The sequence below is a fragment of the Melanerpes formicivorus genome, unplaced genomic scaffold (genome assembly GCF_026170545.1).
Source record: "Melanerpes formicivorus ecotype bairdi unplaced genomic scaffold, bMelFor1.0.p_v2 SCAF_11, whole genome shotgun sequence".
In the NCBI taxonomy this organism is placed as follows: Eukaryota; Metazoa; Chordata; class Aves; order Piciformes; family Picidae; genus Melanerpes; species Melanerpes formicivorus.
In genome coordinates this window covers 12,126,746-12,143,567 of record NW_027142363.1, presented here as the reverse complement: position 1 = coordinate 12,143,567, position 16,822 = coordinate 12,126,746, and the positions used below count along the sequence as shown (strand labels likewise).

Below are 16,822 nucleotides of genomic sequence, written 5' to 3'. Positions count from 1 at the left end.
TATCATTATTGGTGTTCACAAGTAGAGAGATGCAGATACTGCACATTTGGACCTCCCAAAATGGAGGTTGCATAAACCTTCTCTTCTGCATCCTTTTTGGTGACTACAAGTAACAAAAATTGTTGCATTCTTGAAAGGATGATAAACATTGGCATTAAAAGATTAATTTTCCTTACATCATTTTTCTCTGACAATAGTCTTAGACTTTTGCTGTCATTCTTCTAGGAGGAAGTATGATGCTACTAGATAGACTTGGTTCAAGTATGAATATCATAACTCTCACACTGCATTACAAATTAAAGATACTCATTAGCCACATGGTCATTCCAACTTGTTCTTTGTAGAGGAGTCAGATAAGAAAAGTTGTTTGAGAAGAAATAGTGAATTCCTTCCTTCCTAAAGCTATGTACTAGTTAGCAGGATCCTGGAGAACAGATGCAAGATCAAATGGTTATATATAAACTGAAAAAAAGAAAGCTGCTACCCATGTGTATTGCAATGAGAACACTCTCAAGATGGCAGAGGAGAATGCTTTGAAGACAAGATTTCCATTAAGAATGTATGTACATGTTTAAATATGGGAGCGTGCAAAGCACAGCTCTAACTCCAAACAAAAAGCAATACTGAACAAGCAGATTTCACTCACATCATGACTTCTCTTAGACTGTGAAAATCACAGTGAAATGAAGCTATTCACAACTTTTTACACAACCCAAAAGGGTATCACAGTATCCTACATGAAATTGTAGTTCTGTAGCACAGCATGTCTAACAGACTGATGTAACCCATACAATATTCAGTATTCCGAAGGTTGGAAGGGACCTAAAAGATCATCGAGTCCAACCTGTCATTACAGACCTCATGACTAGAGTAGGGAGGACACTGCTGCCCACTGCAGGCTTGAACTCTAGTAAGTTTATTTGATCAAAGCTTTTGGTAGCTAGTTTCACTCCCAAACTCAGAACGCCTGGCATCAAACAAGAGTTATTTGCAGGTGGCTGGACTTAAAGATGACTGAGGCAATGAACAGCAGCTTCTAACTATACATACACTCTAGCCACCATGTGCAAAGAGATGCTTCTTCTATTGTGCTTCCCAGACTTTTTCAGACTCAGAGATTGCATCCAACCAAATGTGTTTAACAAGAAATGGGATTCTCTAATATGCATGTTCCCTTAAGTCTCCCTCTGAAACACTAACACTAGTTACAAATGTAGTTCCTAGCTATCCCTGTTCCTAAAAAACTAGACTTACATATATATTTGTATATACATATATATGTACACACACACTTTTTTGTGCATGTATATTTATGTGTATATATGTATACAGAAACTTACATATACAGACAAGAATCATATCTGTATTGACAGGGAAAAAAACACCTTAACTGTAGCAACATTTAAGTGGAACAAACCTAGTTATTATGTCTCAGCATTGAAATTTACCTTTGTAATTTTTCTTCAGATCAGTTGCACTGCTGGGGTCAAAAATGTATTTGATGTGTATAATGAAAAGTAATGTCTCTAACTGCACCACCAGGGCTCTTCCTGGATCTTTCAAAAAGATTGAAGCTCAGCATGCTACCTATACCTCCTCATTTTACAAATAGAGAGCTAAAAAATGCAGCACCCTTTTTCTAATCTAAGCATGGGTGATAAAATGTATTTTCCTTATTATCTTAAGTGATGCATCCCAAAGGCATCTGCTCTACTTTTTAGCAATTAAACAAAAATCCATGAGTCCTTTAAAAAAAAAAAAACAAACAAAAAAAGCCTTGCCACAAAGCCTAGCCTAGTGCAGAATAAGGCTATGCCCTATTGCCAGTGGCTGAGTGGCCTGGATCTGCCCTACTGTAATGAATCAATGCACACAAAAAAAGGGATACAGCACAGCTTCTCTGTTTGTCTACTCTGGGATGTCTTGGCAAAATTTCATCTGTGTTCTCTAACAGGTCTGCAAAAACATCACAAATCAGATAAACTATCATCTCAGAAAGATACCCAATCCTATACACATCCATACTGAAGAGTTTTTGAAAGCTTTTACATATAAGAATAGTTCAGAATCCACTATAAACAACTTACCCCCAAAAGCTGTTGGAAACTGAGCCATGGTTCTGTCACTTTGAGCTTGTTAATAGATGCCTGAAAAAGAATGAAAAACAACCCAGTTATGATATCTTCTGTTTTCAATATACTAGTACAGCAAAAATAATGGCAGTGAAGAAGTAGGCTCTTATAAATAGAAGAGCTGTTACTTACAGGAGGACTAAATGTTTCATTTTTTGCACCAGCCTGTGCATTTTCGTATTAACAAGCAGCTACATTTCGGTTTTGTTTCAAGAGTGTCCTCCAAAACAATCTTGGTTTAAAAATAATCAGCAATGCAGTAAAGCACAGAGTCAGCCACAACAGACAAGAGCTCAGTGTCACTGCTCAAGGCCGCACTACTTGTAGAGCTCAGCTCCTACTTCAGAAATTGGCTCTATTTCCAACTGTTGAAAGTACACAACATCATCAGCGACATGTTACTGCTGACAGCAAAAGTCATGAAATGCATACTGCTGCTTAAGAGTTCTTTTGTTTTAAACAAAGTATATTAAAAAATTCAACTAGATTTCAAGACTACTTTACCCTCCAACTAGCCCACAAATGAACAAAGTGCTAAAGGTGACATCACAAGCTAAAACATGTTATTTGGTGGGAGATACTCCTAAGCTCCACTTGCTATTCAAATAAAAGCCATCTACAGTCTAGAAATTTAATCTTTAAAGAAAAAAGGAAAAACATTTTTCTTACTCCACACAAAGACTGACATTAACTGACTGAGCCAAGAGGACAATAGCTAGCAACAGAGCCACAAAACAATGAGAAAGCAGCCTCTTGTCCTACTAGATTCCACTCATGTTTTCCAGGCAACAGGAGAAAAGCAAAAGGAAAGCGAATCAGAAGGAGAATAATTTAGACTGCTTGAACAGCAGCAGAAATTTATCAATATCAGTAAGAAAAGGCATTAACTTGCATCAACAATTTCCTTTTGTCTGAATTTCTTGCTTGCTCCCCTCCCCATCCCCCCCTTTTGCACTTCTCACATACTCTTTTGGCATCCATCTTGGGAACCCACTATATATACACTCCACAGATGTCACTGCAGAGAAACCCACTGCACTTTTGTAAGCCAGTCTCCCCATCAGTTGTAATTTAGAGAACCATGAAAAAAACACCCAGATTTTTTTTTGTCTCATAATTTGGCAGAGCAACCACGCGTGGTACATGACTCAGAAAGCTTTTTTCCAAATGCCAGGTATCACAGTTGATGCTAATTTCATGCAGAGCAAGCATTACATCAGAAGTTTAAAATCACATGCATACTGACACGGTGTTTACAGAATAAGCTATCTTAATAGCATGGTTCTTTCAAAAGCATTTCTGAAGTGCTAGAAGATCAGTACTAAAATCTTTGCTTCTGTTTTCTTATTGTCATCTGTTGCAGGCAATACTATTAAACTGCAAGCAAACCTAGAGGGTGGGGCAGGAAAAAAAGAATTGAGTCTTAGAGCACAGGCAGTTTATGTACTCGAGTGTAAAAAAAAGTAACAGGAGAGAAGCCAGCAGAGGCCAGTTTCTCTTTCTACCTCAGTTTCCCAGAGTATGTGGAATGGGAAAAGTGCTCGGGGAAGCAATGAGAGGACAACAGAGATTTAATAAGGAGTACTAGAAGATGGGTTGGAGAGAGCTGGTTGTGGTGTTTGCTTTGAGGCTAATTTTGCAAGCTGAGAAAAATTAGACATTGTAAATACTGGGACAAAAGAGTGCATAAAAGGACTGAAGTGTTTAGCCACTTAAGGGAAAATACTCCACCACAGATTACTAGTATTCCAAAGGAACTGGTAGTTTATTTCTCCTTTACCTTGAACACATCAAAAAGAGGGGTGAGAGTGGAAAGTTTCAAGACTAGTCCTGTGCTGAGTGCCAAAGAAAACATAAAACCAATAGCAAGAGCTTCTGGAGAGGAAGAATTGGTGGGTGGGTGTGGGGGTGTGTGTGTGTAAACGGATTAAATAGTGATGAATAAAATGGAGAAAAGGAGCAGAAAGCTATGTTTAAGCTCGATACACTAAAAACCAAAATAAAACATAATGCAGACAAAATATACAATAGGAAGCAAATAGAGGGAGAGAAAGATCAACATACTTCAGTAAGGGCATAATTTATGGTTGCCATTTATTGCCAATGCAACACAACTTCATAACCAGAGGTTTCATTTTCCAGGCCTGAGTTGACATCAACAGCCCTAACTCTTCAAGAATTAAGCTTTGCAACTTTGGACAGTATTCTAGCAGCTTAGAGTTTGCTAGATATGAAAATGAGGGTTAAGAGAGATTGGGAATTTCACAGCATTCCTATACTGACTTTGTAGTTTTTTTGCTTAAATATTAAAGAGCTGGAGAACCTACCCTGTGAGGAAAAACTGAAGGAGTTAGGTGTTTTTTCCTTAGAGAAGGGAAGGTTCAGAGGAGACCTCATCACATTAATCCAGTGCTCAAAGGGTGGCTACAAAGAGGACAGAGTTTTTCTCTTTATAAGGAGCCAAATGGAGAAGACAATGGGGACAGGTATAAGAAAAAAAATTTCACAGAGAACAACCCATCACAAGAACAGTCTCCCCAGGGATATGGCAGAGTCCTCATCACCGAAGGTTTGAGGATGTGTGGCCAATGTGATTGGTCAGGGTGCTAGATAATCTCATCTAGTCTCCCTCTCCCACCTCTTGGACCAGAATGTCTTTTGAAGTCCAGTCTGACCTGTGTACTGTTCTATGATTCTATTTTTGGGGTGAGAGATCTCCTTGATGGCATCTGGGTATTATTTATCTAAAAAACTATATGGTACAGGCATCTATTATAAATTTATCTTACATTTGTAAATTATTCTAAATATAAATACAAACACATTTCCATTTAAAATAGTGACAAGTTACAGATCTGCATGCTGTACTCTACTCTCTTGGTTCCACAACAGCACTAACTCTCTTGCCTTCCTTGTTCCTCCCAACGACCCCAACAGGAAAGAATGCATGGTGGGACAAAAGAAAAATTATGCAGGAACCAACTGACCAGAAAGCTGACAGAAAAAAAAAAAAAGATTGGGTAACTCAATTTCTGTGCTATTCCTTCAGGAAAGCAGGTATTTCTAACTACTGATATTCATATTTGTAGAAACTTAAGTATGTCAGCAGTTTTTTGAACTCCAACAAATTCAACTGACCTTGACCAATGAATTTGGAAATTGTTCAAGCAGGAAAAAGAAGAGACAATAAGGGTAACCACAACAGCACTGTCAGTCAATCATTTGCACTGTTTGCCTAGAAAGCCAGCCCAAAACTCTTATCATAAGCAAAATTATTCTAGTAATGAACAGTAATGAACTGTTAAATAACAGTCCATTTTGCATGGTTATTTGAAACTGCTTTTAAAAAGAAAAATAAAGAACATTGAGCTAGTCATTTTTGCTTGTCTACAAAAAAATTTAAGCCACCACCACACTAAGATTTAACAAACAGATCCAACATTAAATACTTCCTTCTAGCAGACATCAATCTATAAACAACAGAGAGATATATGTCTCGTGTACATGCATTATAAACCACTAAACACTATGATGATTCACGACTTCTGTACTTCCCACCTCACCAGAAAAGACTCACACACCAGCTTTCAAATTCATTGTGTGGTACTCACATCCAGTATGTTGCACACCCTCTCCCCATAGAGTTCTGTGCAGCACCAGAACGTGTTTTTGTTCTCAGGTCAGAGAAAGCAGAGTATCAAACAATGATGTTCCAGTAGATCAATAACTTGCAAATGCACACAAGATCCATTATACACATCTGCTCTCATTCTTTTCTGCTCAGGATTATTACACTATGTTATTATGAGCAGGCAGAAAGGATACTGGTTGTGAGCGTTGTTACAGTTCCGCTCAACATCTACCACGTTGAGGGGTTTTACCTCTCTGCCTCATAGGAAATAGAAAGTGCAATAAAGTCTGGGAGTAAACATTTCCAGCAAGGAAGACAGGGAAAGGGGAGAGTGCTATTTCTCAAAAATCACAAAGTTGATAAGACTAGATCAGCATACATTTTTCAGCCTGAGAAGCAATGGCATTTCCCCGAGGTAAGGAGATGAAAAATAACTAGAGGTAGGTTCACAGTACTGATTATCTTCCACTGCGGCAATCCTACTGGAGTAATCCTACCTGAAGTACTGTGGCCAGGGCTAGGGCACCCAACAGAAGAAAGCAGGAGCAGGTCCAGAAGAGGGCCACTAAGATGATCAGTGGGCTGAAGCACCTCTTCTATGAAGACAGGCTGAGAGACCTTATAGCTACATTTCAATGTCTGAAAGGGACCTACAGGAAGGCTGGCGAAGGACTGTTTATTTAGAAGGGCTTGTAGCAATAGGATGAGGGGCAATGGTTTTAAACTGAAGCAGGGTAGATTTAGGTTGGACATAAGGAGGCAGTTCTTTACAATGAAGTGGTAAAATACTGGAACAGCTTGCCCAGGGATGTGGTTGAGGCCCATCTCTGGAGACATTCAAGATCAGACTTGATGTGGCCTGAGCAGCATGATCTAGTTGGAGGTGTCCCTACTCACTATAGGGGGGGGGGAGGTGTCCTTTGAAGGTCTTTTTCAACCCAATGCAATATGTGAATCTCTAAATATAGTCCTCCTATCAGTGATTTGTCATGGACTTCAGAGCACAAAGAGGCTTTCCCCGTGCCCGAATACGGTGAATGATGAGATCTCATACTGACTCACAGATGTAAAATGTAAAACAAACATCAGGACCAAGGCATTCAGAGAGGCATAGTTTCTATATACTGTACAATTAGAACTTCCACAATCTACACAATTTTTATATACCTAGTGTCAAAACCCATACTTAAGACACATAAGATAGTTTTAGAGAAACATTTGCTTACACTCAGCTCTGAGCAAGGGAGACAAGGAAACGTCCAGCCATCTCAGCTGTTCATGCTCCCTCCTCATACTACTGGAGATAAATCCAGAAACATTTTATTTGCTGTCCCTCACATCAAATAATTTCTTCTCATAAACAAATGTTCTATACAGCAGTAGTATTCTTTTATAAGTACAGAAAGTACTCTTAACATTCTGCTCCTTCTTAAAGGAGGGTTTTCTAGACAAAGGGTGTTCATATGAATATAAAATTGAAACAAAAAAGGTGTATTTTTGTTTCCCTTAAAATGCAGACCAGCATTTCTATTTCTATTACTAAACAAACATCCACAAAGTAATTTGTGCATACAATTCAAGGAGTAATTCCCGAGGCAACTTATCAGTCACCTTCCTCCTCCTACTGGAAAAAAAAGAAGCAAATGCAACCAGATAATACCCTCATCCTTCTCAAGAATTCCAAATTATGATAAAATATCCCCAAGCAGGATGTCATGTGAGAGTATCACAGATGAACAGCAATTTGGGTTTTATCCTGTGTTACATGGGAAAGCCTTTAAACATATCAATAAGAGAGTTTAATCAAAACTTGGTAATTTTAGACAGATGCTTGAAAACAAAACTAGTTTGGGACATTCATGTAGGTTTGATTCTTGCTCTTTGGAAATCAGACCATTAATGCAGTTTACTAGTTTTAGTCATAATTTTCAGAGTTTCTGCTCTTTACAGGAATGACCTCTAACTGTAAAAACCTTCACAAATGTTCTACTGTGTCTTGTACTTTTTGCCAGGCACCCAAATGACATTAACAAAAAGTTAGTCACCATTGCGAATACTGTGGCAACGACCAAACTGCTAAAAGGTCACATTGGTATTCATGGTAACAATCTTCTGCTATGGGGAAAGGAAGAAAAATCACTATAAATGCATCAAGAAAACAACAGGCATAGTAGCAAGGCACTCTTTTATCCACTACAAGTCAGAAAATGCCTCAAGAGTCTCAAAAAAAAACCCCAAACAAACCAAGAACTCTTTACATTCTGAAAATAGGAAAAATGAAGGCATTTATCAACCACTGTGGTGGAAGGCCCAGACTAACAACAAAAATGGTGTTTCTCTGTACAACAAATTTGCAAGCAGTTAAGGACACTGTTGTTTATTTTTTTTTCCATGGCACAGTCACTTTACCTTGTTCAGTCCTGTAAGCTCTACAGGAAAGCTTTAAAGCTGTAGGAAAACCCTCCAGAACTCTTTCCACAGAAACTTATCAGGTTTTTGTCCATTCTTGATGAAATACTGTGTAAGGAACAGTTCCAAAGCACATTCTATTACTTCAAGACCTTAGGGTGAAAGTTCCAGAGGACAGTTGTGAAGAACATTCAGGTTGATAACAGACTATACTGCTCAAAATTCTCGGACTAGCTTAAAATCCAAACAGACTTTTCTGCCATCTAGATTAACAGCTGGTTTGCAGTTTCCCACAATTTGCCTTTCATTAAAACAGTGCTGTGTTTTCCTGGCTACATTAACTCATACACTTCTGGGTAAAGGTATTGCTGCTTTCTTTAGCTGACATCTAAATAGTAATGCTAACAATCAATTTAACCTGATCAAGGTGCTCAAAATTTATCTTTAACAAACAGACAAGATTATTAATTCAGTGAGTTTTGAGATTAATTCCTTGAAAACATATTCCTCTTCTTCTTCTAATACATGAGAAGCGACTAGATTAACTAGTTATTGGCATTAATATCCTCCCTTCTGAAGCAAAAGAGAATTACAATCTCCATTTCAACGCTGGGGAAATTATGGCAAGAAAGCATTCTAATTCATAGTAGAAGTTAATAGCATAACTTGGAACAGAAACCTAATTCAGCCTGATCATGAACCATGAGCACATGTTCTGCACATGGGTTACCAAAAGCAGAAACTAAATGCTGAGGCTGGAAAATATAAGCAGAAGAACTAGAGATCTTCCAGTGTGATTACATTCTGCATCTTCATCCACGTTCAGAAAGGTGGCTGATGACTGGGAATTACCAGCAGTACTCAAAGAGCTCCCAAGCACTACAGTTAAAATATTTCAGGACGGTACAGCCTACATCACCAAAATAAAATGCTTTCCCTTAAGGAGTTACCAATTTAATCAAATGGAATCGACATTAGGAGAAAAGCAAGCAAAGGGTGCAGTGAGAAGATCTTTCTGTTGTATAGTCTAGCTAGCAGAATTTGAATATCTGTTTTTAATCTTGTACATACTTGGGCTGGTTTTAATCGTGACAGCATTTCACCAAGGAATTCCAGCACTGAGAGAACTGTGACTGAGTTACAGTCTATTTTGAAAATGATGGCTGGCTTTCATTTAAAAAGATTTAATGTGATGATGTGGTGGTTTTAGGCTAGGCCTTTAAAGTTTAGTTACAGAAAAGTAGAAAAATATAAACAAATCACTACTGGGTGTAAAAAGGAAAACAAAAGATTCTTCCAAGCAAATTCATTGAATAAGTATCTGGAATAAGATGAGCTCTACCATAACAACTGTTTTCCTTTTTTTCTTCTGATGTCTGGCTGTTTTGCTTCGCTCAGGGGAGATAACCTGCTTTATCGGCTGGCTTTGGCTAAGTCTAACTTCTCCACTCCTTTCTCTTGTCCCTTTCATACAGGGGGGGTGAGGGGAAGGCAGGCAAGGAGAAGCTTGTGGCTTTCCCTGGTCCTTGGCCAGGGGGGTCCTTCTGCTGTTTATTAATTGTAAATAACTGTATAATATTGTAAATACTGTGTATTTTGTACAGATTCATTGCATTCCATCATATAGATTTTGCTTGTAAATACAGCTTCATTTGCTTCTAACTGAGTTGGTCTGACAAAGTTAATGTTGGGGGGAGGGGGGGAACTTCAACCCACCACAGATGAAAAATCCACTGCATCACTTAACTGTTTCTAAAACCCATACTAAAATAAGCATCTTATTTTCACTTAAATATTTATTGCCTTCTGAACCACCAGACCTTTTGAAATATGAATTCTTATGTTTCAGAATGAACTTCTAGTACTTTCATAGAACTCTCAAGGGGGAATGGTTTTAAGCTGAAGGAGAGTAGGTTTAGACTGGATCTTAGAAAGAAGTTCTTCAGAATGACAGTGGTGAGACTCTGGAACAGGTTGCCTGGAGTAGCTCTGGAAGCTCCCTCCCTAAAGGTGTTAAAAGCCAGGGTGGATGAGGCCTTGGGCAATGCAGACTGGTTCAGAGGTGTCCCTGCACATGGCAGGGAGGTTGGAGTGGATCATCTCTGATGTCTCCTCCAGCCTGGGCCATTCTATGATTCTAGGATTTTTCTTCTTTTGTACTTAGAGGTGTAATAAGCTGCTTTTTTGTTTGTTTTTGTTTTGGGGGCTTGTTATTGGTTTGGTTTGTTTGTTAAAAAGTTTCATCAGCCACCTGCAGTTGGCTGAGTTCCCTTTTAAAACAAGTTCTCAAAAAAAACCCAAAAAACAAACATAAAAATTACAGCATTAGGAAAACATGCTACACCTACAAGACAGATTTAAAAGTAGCTTCACATTAACTTCAAGAATCATTCAGCAAGGAGGACAGGGAAAACCATATTACTGTTAAATATGAAAGTACTGTGTTCTCTTAGACCTTCAAAATCTATTTTGTTTTGCAAACATGAACTTAAGCAGTGATCTCAACTGCCAGTAAGTAATGTTTTAGAGTTATAATGAAAGCTAATAGAATCAAAGTAGATAGCAGAACCAGTTTACATTACATAAAATACAGTTGTACTTTACTTCAGAACTGTTAATTTGCCTGTTTCCATGGCTCAAGGATTACTAAACAATGGCACTTAGAAGGTACACTTGGAGAAATGCGGCCAAAGCCTGGAGCTCAGCCTTAGCCAAAGAAAAGCCAAGCCTGAGTGCTCTGTAGTAGCTAAGGGCTAGAATTAATGTACTAATATACAAATAACAGAAAACTAACAGCTTGATAGTCATGCCACACTTTTAATTTGGCCACCCATCACTTTTTTAACTCTAGCTTTTCAGAGAGTAGAGCACAGTTGTTGCAAAGGCCCAGTGCAGCACCAAATCATTACTATTTCACCAAGTATTTGTACCTTACCAAACTTGTAACTTCTCCAGTCCATGTAACAAATAGCCTTGTTTCTTCCTTTACTGCCTCAGCAACAAAAAGTGCAACTAGAGAATCCCATTACTTTTTTTTTTTTTTTAAATAAGATGAACTCTTTCCTTACTCGTACAGTAACTAAAACAGCACAAATACTTCCACTCCCACTTGGACCACCTCCTGCAGTGAGGTGGGCCTTCTGTGTCACTCTTAAGTCAAGAATGTCACATAAATGTACCAAAGGGTAGCTGACAAATTTCTTCTTCCACTTTCCCAGAGTCCCACTACACAACTCTGCCATGGACTCTCCCACATTTCACTACACTGGTGTAGCACTACACCAAGGTTCCCACCTTCTCAATGTAGCATTTTAGTCTATCATTGCTACTTAAACAGTTTGTTAAACAGTTACATGGAGTGCAGGTGCAGGCAGTGTGGAGCTGGAAGAGCAGACTCTGGGAGGCCATAATCAACCCACCACAGGGCACAACTGAGCACCTCAGCCAAGATGGTAGCCCCTCAGGGAAAGCATGGGTAGGAAAGAGCAAAACACTGCCTGGCAGTGAGGAAAAAAATGTTGATAAACAGCCCTGCAAGCACACACAGGAGAAGAGATCCTTCAGACACCCCATCAGGGATCCCCTGCAGCTCATGGAGACACAACAACAGAAAAGATACCTACACTGAGGCCTGTGGAGGACCCCAGGTCAAAGCAGGTTTATCCTGAAGGACTGTATTCTGGGGAGGGGCCCAGCACCAAAGCAGTGGAGGGGGAAAGCACACAGGGAAGAAGCAACAGAGAGGACCTGTTATGGACTGATCACATCCCCACTTCCCACTCCCCTGTGCTGCTTGGAGTATCAAGGAGATAGAGGAGTCAGAAAGGAACAGTGTTGAGTCTGGGATAAAGGACAGTTAAAGATGTTTTAATTTGGTTTTGTTTCTCACTATCCACACGTATTTTAACTGGTGATAAATCAATTTTCCTCAAGTCTGTTTTGTCCATGACATTAATTGTTCTGAATTCTCCCTTATCTCAATCCATAAGCCTCCCCCTCCCCAATTCCCCACCCCATCTTCTCCTCTATCTTGTTGAGGAGGAAAATCAGTAAGCAGCTGTGTGGGCATCTGGCAGCCAACCAAGGTCAACCCATGACAACATACTAACTTATTTGAAGAAACCAGTATTCCGTATGTAGATGATTCTGACCCTTCAGGAAATACTAGAGACTAGGAATACTAGGAAATGCCATAGAATTAGAACTAGAGACTAGGAATACTAGGAAATGTCATAGAATTAGAAAACCCATGAACAGACAAAACTGTTCTGACTTACAAATTATTTTTTTATTATATAAATAATTAAATTATGAGTGGACTGACTCATAGACAAATTACCAGACTTTGGCTTCTGCTCTTCTGGCACACAAGAAGAACATGACACACTTAAGAGGACTTGGCCAAAGTTCTCTAAAACCCAATATAGTGAATAAATAACTAATGTCACATTACAGTCAAGGAGACTTTGACAAACTGTTAAAAAAACAAACAAACAACAACAAAACTCCCACATAAATCCACAGTGCCTGTTCTACTTCAAGTAGGAAGCGCATAAATAAGCAGCACCTGCTCTAAATGATACAACTCAGTAATCCTCTTCAGCCTCTCTGAAACTGAAGATCACCTAAAGGCAGGCGCCTTCAGCAGAGTAGTTCAAGAAGTTTATTACTAAAACAATACATAAAATAGTTCCCAGGTGAATATTAAAGAACAATCTTAAGTGTAAAGCAGCTGGCGTACTGCAAGGAGTTAGTTACTAAAGCTTCTTTTCTTCTATAAAGCTTCTATAGAGCTTTATGTGGATGGACACAGAACTCTTCACCATGAGTAGGATCACTGGTTCTCAGCCTCACAGAAAATTAAATACTTCCTTTAAAACCAACCCAGTTAAAGCAATGGTATTTAGTTAGACAAACAGAAAGACATTATTTGGGGGGAAAAAAAAAATAATTTCCAAAGACATATCTGATCTTACCTAAGCACAGTAGCATACTGTTTAACACAAATATGCTTCCACTGTTTAACACAAATATGCTTCCAACAGACAACAGGAAGGCAAAATAGCACTTTAAAAAGCAGATTTATTAGGAAAAAATGATGCAAATGTTGTATGAGCAGACAGTGAAACTTCCTTTACTATTTTTCACATAGTGATAAGGTCAGCCCCTTAAGGCATTTGTAAAAGTAAGGTATTTCCTTAGTACACAGAAGGTTGCTTATCTGACAGCTACCTATGGAGGACAAAGGATTCTCTTAAATGTTCATGAACACAAAAGTTACATGAAGCTTTAAGAAGGAATTAAGTACCTCAAAGCTCAATTACTAGAGGCAATGTCTTCTATTTAAAATATGCTTAAGAATACACTAATGAACTGAAGTAAAAAGGGCTTAACTGCATAAGGCTGGGTATATTGCAAATGAAGGTTATTTTCCCATTTCCTTTTTCCATCAGGCTGCTGCTTCCCCTCCAAAATACCTAGAAGAAATTTTCACAGAGGAGCAAAACCATTGCAGGTGTGTCCACAACACTAGGCAACTGAGATATGCAAGAATGTCTTGCAAGATGAGATGGTAGACATATATAAAAATGGAAGTGTATTTCACATTATAAATTTTATTTCTATATTAAACCAAATTATCAAATTACTGCAAGTGCTAGTGAATGGCACAAAAAATTGTGCAAGGGCACGTCACAAGTTTCCTTTCCAGATAACATCTGTGCTTTCTGTTAGCTCCAAATAAGCACCTGAAGTTTCAATCCTTGATTAAAGACTCTTCAAATGTTAAGATAGAGGGACAGAAATAATCCTGCCGAATATATCACCAGTGGTAATAAGTTCAGAGAAAGCAAAGCAATTATAAAAACAGACACATAAAAAAGTGAGGCTTTCAATGTATTTCACTGGAGCTGAGGTGCATGTATTTACACAACAGACTCCTTCGAAGAACACATGCGCTGAGGTCAAAGTTCTCACTACAAAAAGAGCCAGGTAGAAGTATGAGTTTATTGGAAGGACAGATATCAGCTTTTAGACATAACAAGATGGATGTTGCAAACACTATCCTGCAGCAGCACTTTCTAACTGCTGAGCAGTTGAGGGAGCAACAGGATCACTCAAACACAGTGTCATCAAGTTCCAGGCTAGAAATGGACTGCATATCTGACAAGAGCTGGGAATCATTTCAAACCTATGCAAGACAGAACCAGAAAATGCACACAAAGTAACTATGAGGGAAAAAAATTAGATACAGAAGACAGGATCTTTTTTTAAATAAGATACATATATCAAGCAGTTATAAGAGATGTTCATTCTCACTATATAAATAATTATAGCTGGTAAGACAGCTTCTCTGAAGAATGCGAGATACAGGGAGAGGGTACCACATGCACAGGTATTTTACTTGCTGCATTTGCAAAGCAAGCTACTTTGTTATGGGCCTTCTGTAAATGGTATTATTAACCATATAGATGTCAAAGACAAGTCATTCTCTGTACTGAAATGCTTTAATACCTCACTCCAGGATAAAAATTCCTTTCCATAAAGAGGATAAGAACATTAACATTACTGTTAGTGCTAATGGTTTATTTACTGTAAGTCACAAAACTGCAGCATGGGAAGGTTTATTTACCATAGCTTACAAGTTTCTCCCCTGTGGGTACTTCAGAAGTCATCTGTTTTTCAGTACCTAATAATCAGGAAAATTTGTTACAAGTCACATTACAGTTTTGGTGTTGTCTTTGACTAGGGAAAAAAAAAAATCAAGTTGCAAAACTGTAATACAATGCTCTGATTTCCCAAAATAATAAGTCTAAAACCCAAGTTTGATTTGTGCAGAAAATGAAGACAGCTATGAAAACAAGCTTTCTGAACTCTGTAACACCTCACACATTTTCAAGTTTTTCACATGTCAAATACTAATCAGTGCCCAACTACAGTTCTGCAGGTATCTTACAGTAGGATTCTTATTCACTGAAGTTGTGTGGTGGCAGCAGGTTGATTACTATGAATAAACACTGAACTTTGCTTCCTCAAAAGACTTGTTTCCTCAGCAAAGACAGTCACAGAAAAAAAGTGAAGAGATGAAAATTACATGGGGAGCAGTAAAGAAAGGTCACAGAGAAGATGGCCAACAAAGAATGAAGTATGAGAAGTCTAATAAAGGCACAGGAAGGGGATGATGCTACAGCAGACTTTATAGCCCATCCACCTCATAGGTCAAACACAACTCAGTGTTTTCTTCCATCAAACTCCCACAGCTCTTACAGCACTCATGCAAAACCACGAAGATTAGCTTCCCATGTTTCACACTTCTGTGAAGAGAACAAATACACTCAGATGTTACATCCATAACCCATAATGACACAACTGAAGTTCTGAAGAGAGAACTTTGTTTTAGGATCTTACTTGCCTAGAGATTAATATATTTCTTTTTAAAAGCAGTCAACAGGATTCTAAGACCCCTCCTTTTTCATCTTCCCTCACAACACAAGCCTGGAATGAGGTTCTTGTAGGACACAGATGTTGAAGAAGAGAAAGACATCAGACATCTTATTAAATGCATAAACTTTTAATTCCTACAGAAATCATCAGTGCTACAGCTCACCCAGACAGTTTTCTCTTGATATGTTTGTTGTCATGGGCTTACTTTGATTCACTGAAAGTCAGTGTCTGTCAAGACAAAGCCATGACATGCAGAGATGCCACCTCCAGTATCAGTTTCAAGAGTTACCAAGTGAAATTCTGGGACCACATCAAGAAATTTACATATCTTCACTTAAATAAGAATTTGTGCTTCAAAATAGAATAGAATAGAATAAACCAGGTTGGAAGAGACCTTCAAGATCATCGCGTCCAACCTATCACCCAACACCACCTAATCAACTAACCCATGTAACCAAGCACCCTGTCAAGTCTCCTCCTGAACACCTCCAGTGACGGCGACTCCACCACCTCCCCAGGCAGCCCATTCCAATGGGCAATCACTCTCTCTGTGTAAAACTTCCTCCTGACCTCCAGCCTGAACTTCCCCTGGCGCAGCCTGAGACTGTGTCCTCTTGTTCTGGTGCTGGCTGCCTGGGAGAAGAGACCAACCTCTGCCTGTTTACAACCCCCCTTCAGGTAGTTGTAGAGAGCAATAAGGTCACCCCTGAGTCTCCTCCTCTCCAGGCTAAGCAGCCCAAGCTCCCTCAGTCTCTCCTCATAGGGCTTGTGTTCCAAGCCCCTCACTAACTTCATTGCCCTTCTCTGGACTCGTTCCAGCAAGTCAAAATCTAATTCTATAAAAAGAGAGGGGGGGAAATCACATTAAAACAAAACACACAAAAAATGGAATCTATAGTGTTTAAGTTACATCATTTTAAAGCCTATGGAGCTGTTTACCTCCTCTCCATTTCTAATCTTGCTACTAATAACATAAAAGCAATTGCAGGATATTATTTCCCATGCTTTGTTAAGAATTACAGCTCAAGGTCCTGAAAAGCTGGTTATGTTTGTGTATCTTCAACATATTTTTCTTTCTTATGGTTTTAAGATTGACAGGATGAAAGACGTAACACTGATAGCAAATGATACACTGATTATATCTAGTCCTTAAACTTAACCTCAATACAGCCCTTTCCTTTATATGCTGAATTCAAGTCCAGGATCA

At 38.7% G+C, this 16,822-nt stretch overlaps 1 protein-coding gene across 4 annotated transcripts in view; it reads right to left on the bottom strand.

Moving 5' to 3' along the window:
• ITSN1 (intersectin 1) overlaps positions 1-16,822 on the bottom strand; it is a 134,483-nt gene that overhangs the window by 102,414 nt on the left and 15,247 nt on the right. For all 4 annotated transcript variants that reach the window (XM_068144553.1, XM_068144554.1, XM_068144555.1 and 1 more), the window contains exon 2: positions 2,088-2,147. In XM_068144553.1, coding sequence (XP_068000654.1) covers positions 2,088-2,115 — 28 coding nt within the window. In that variant the 5' untranslated portion in view covers positions 2,116-2,147. The remainder of the gene's footprint in view (positions 1-2,087; positions 2,148-16,822) is intronic.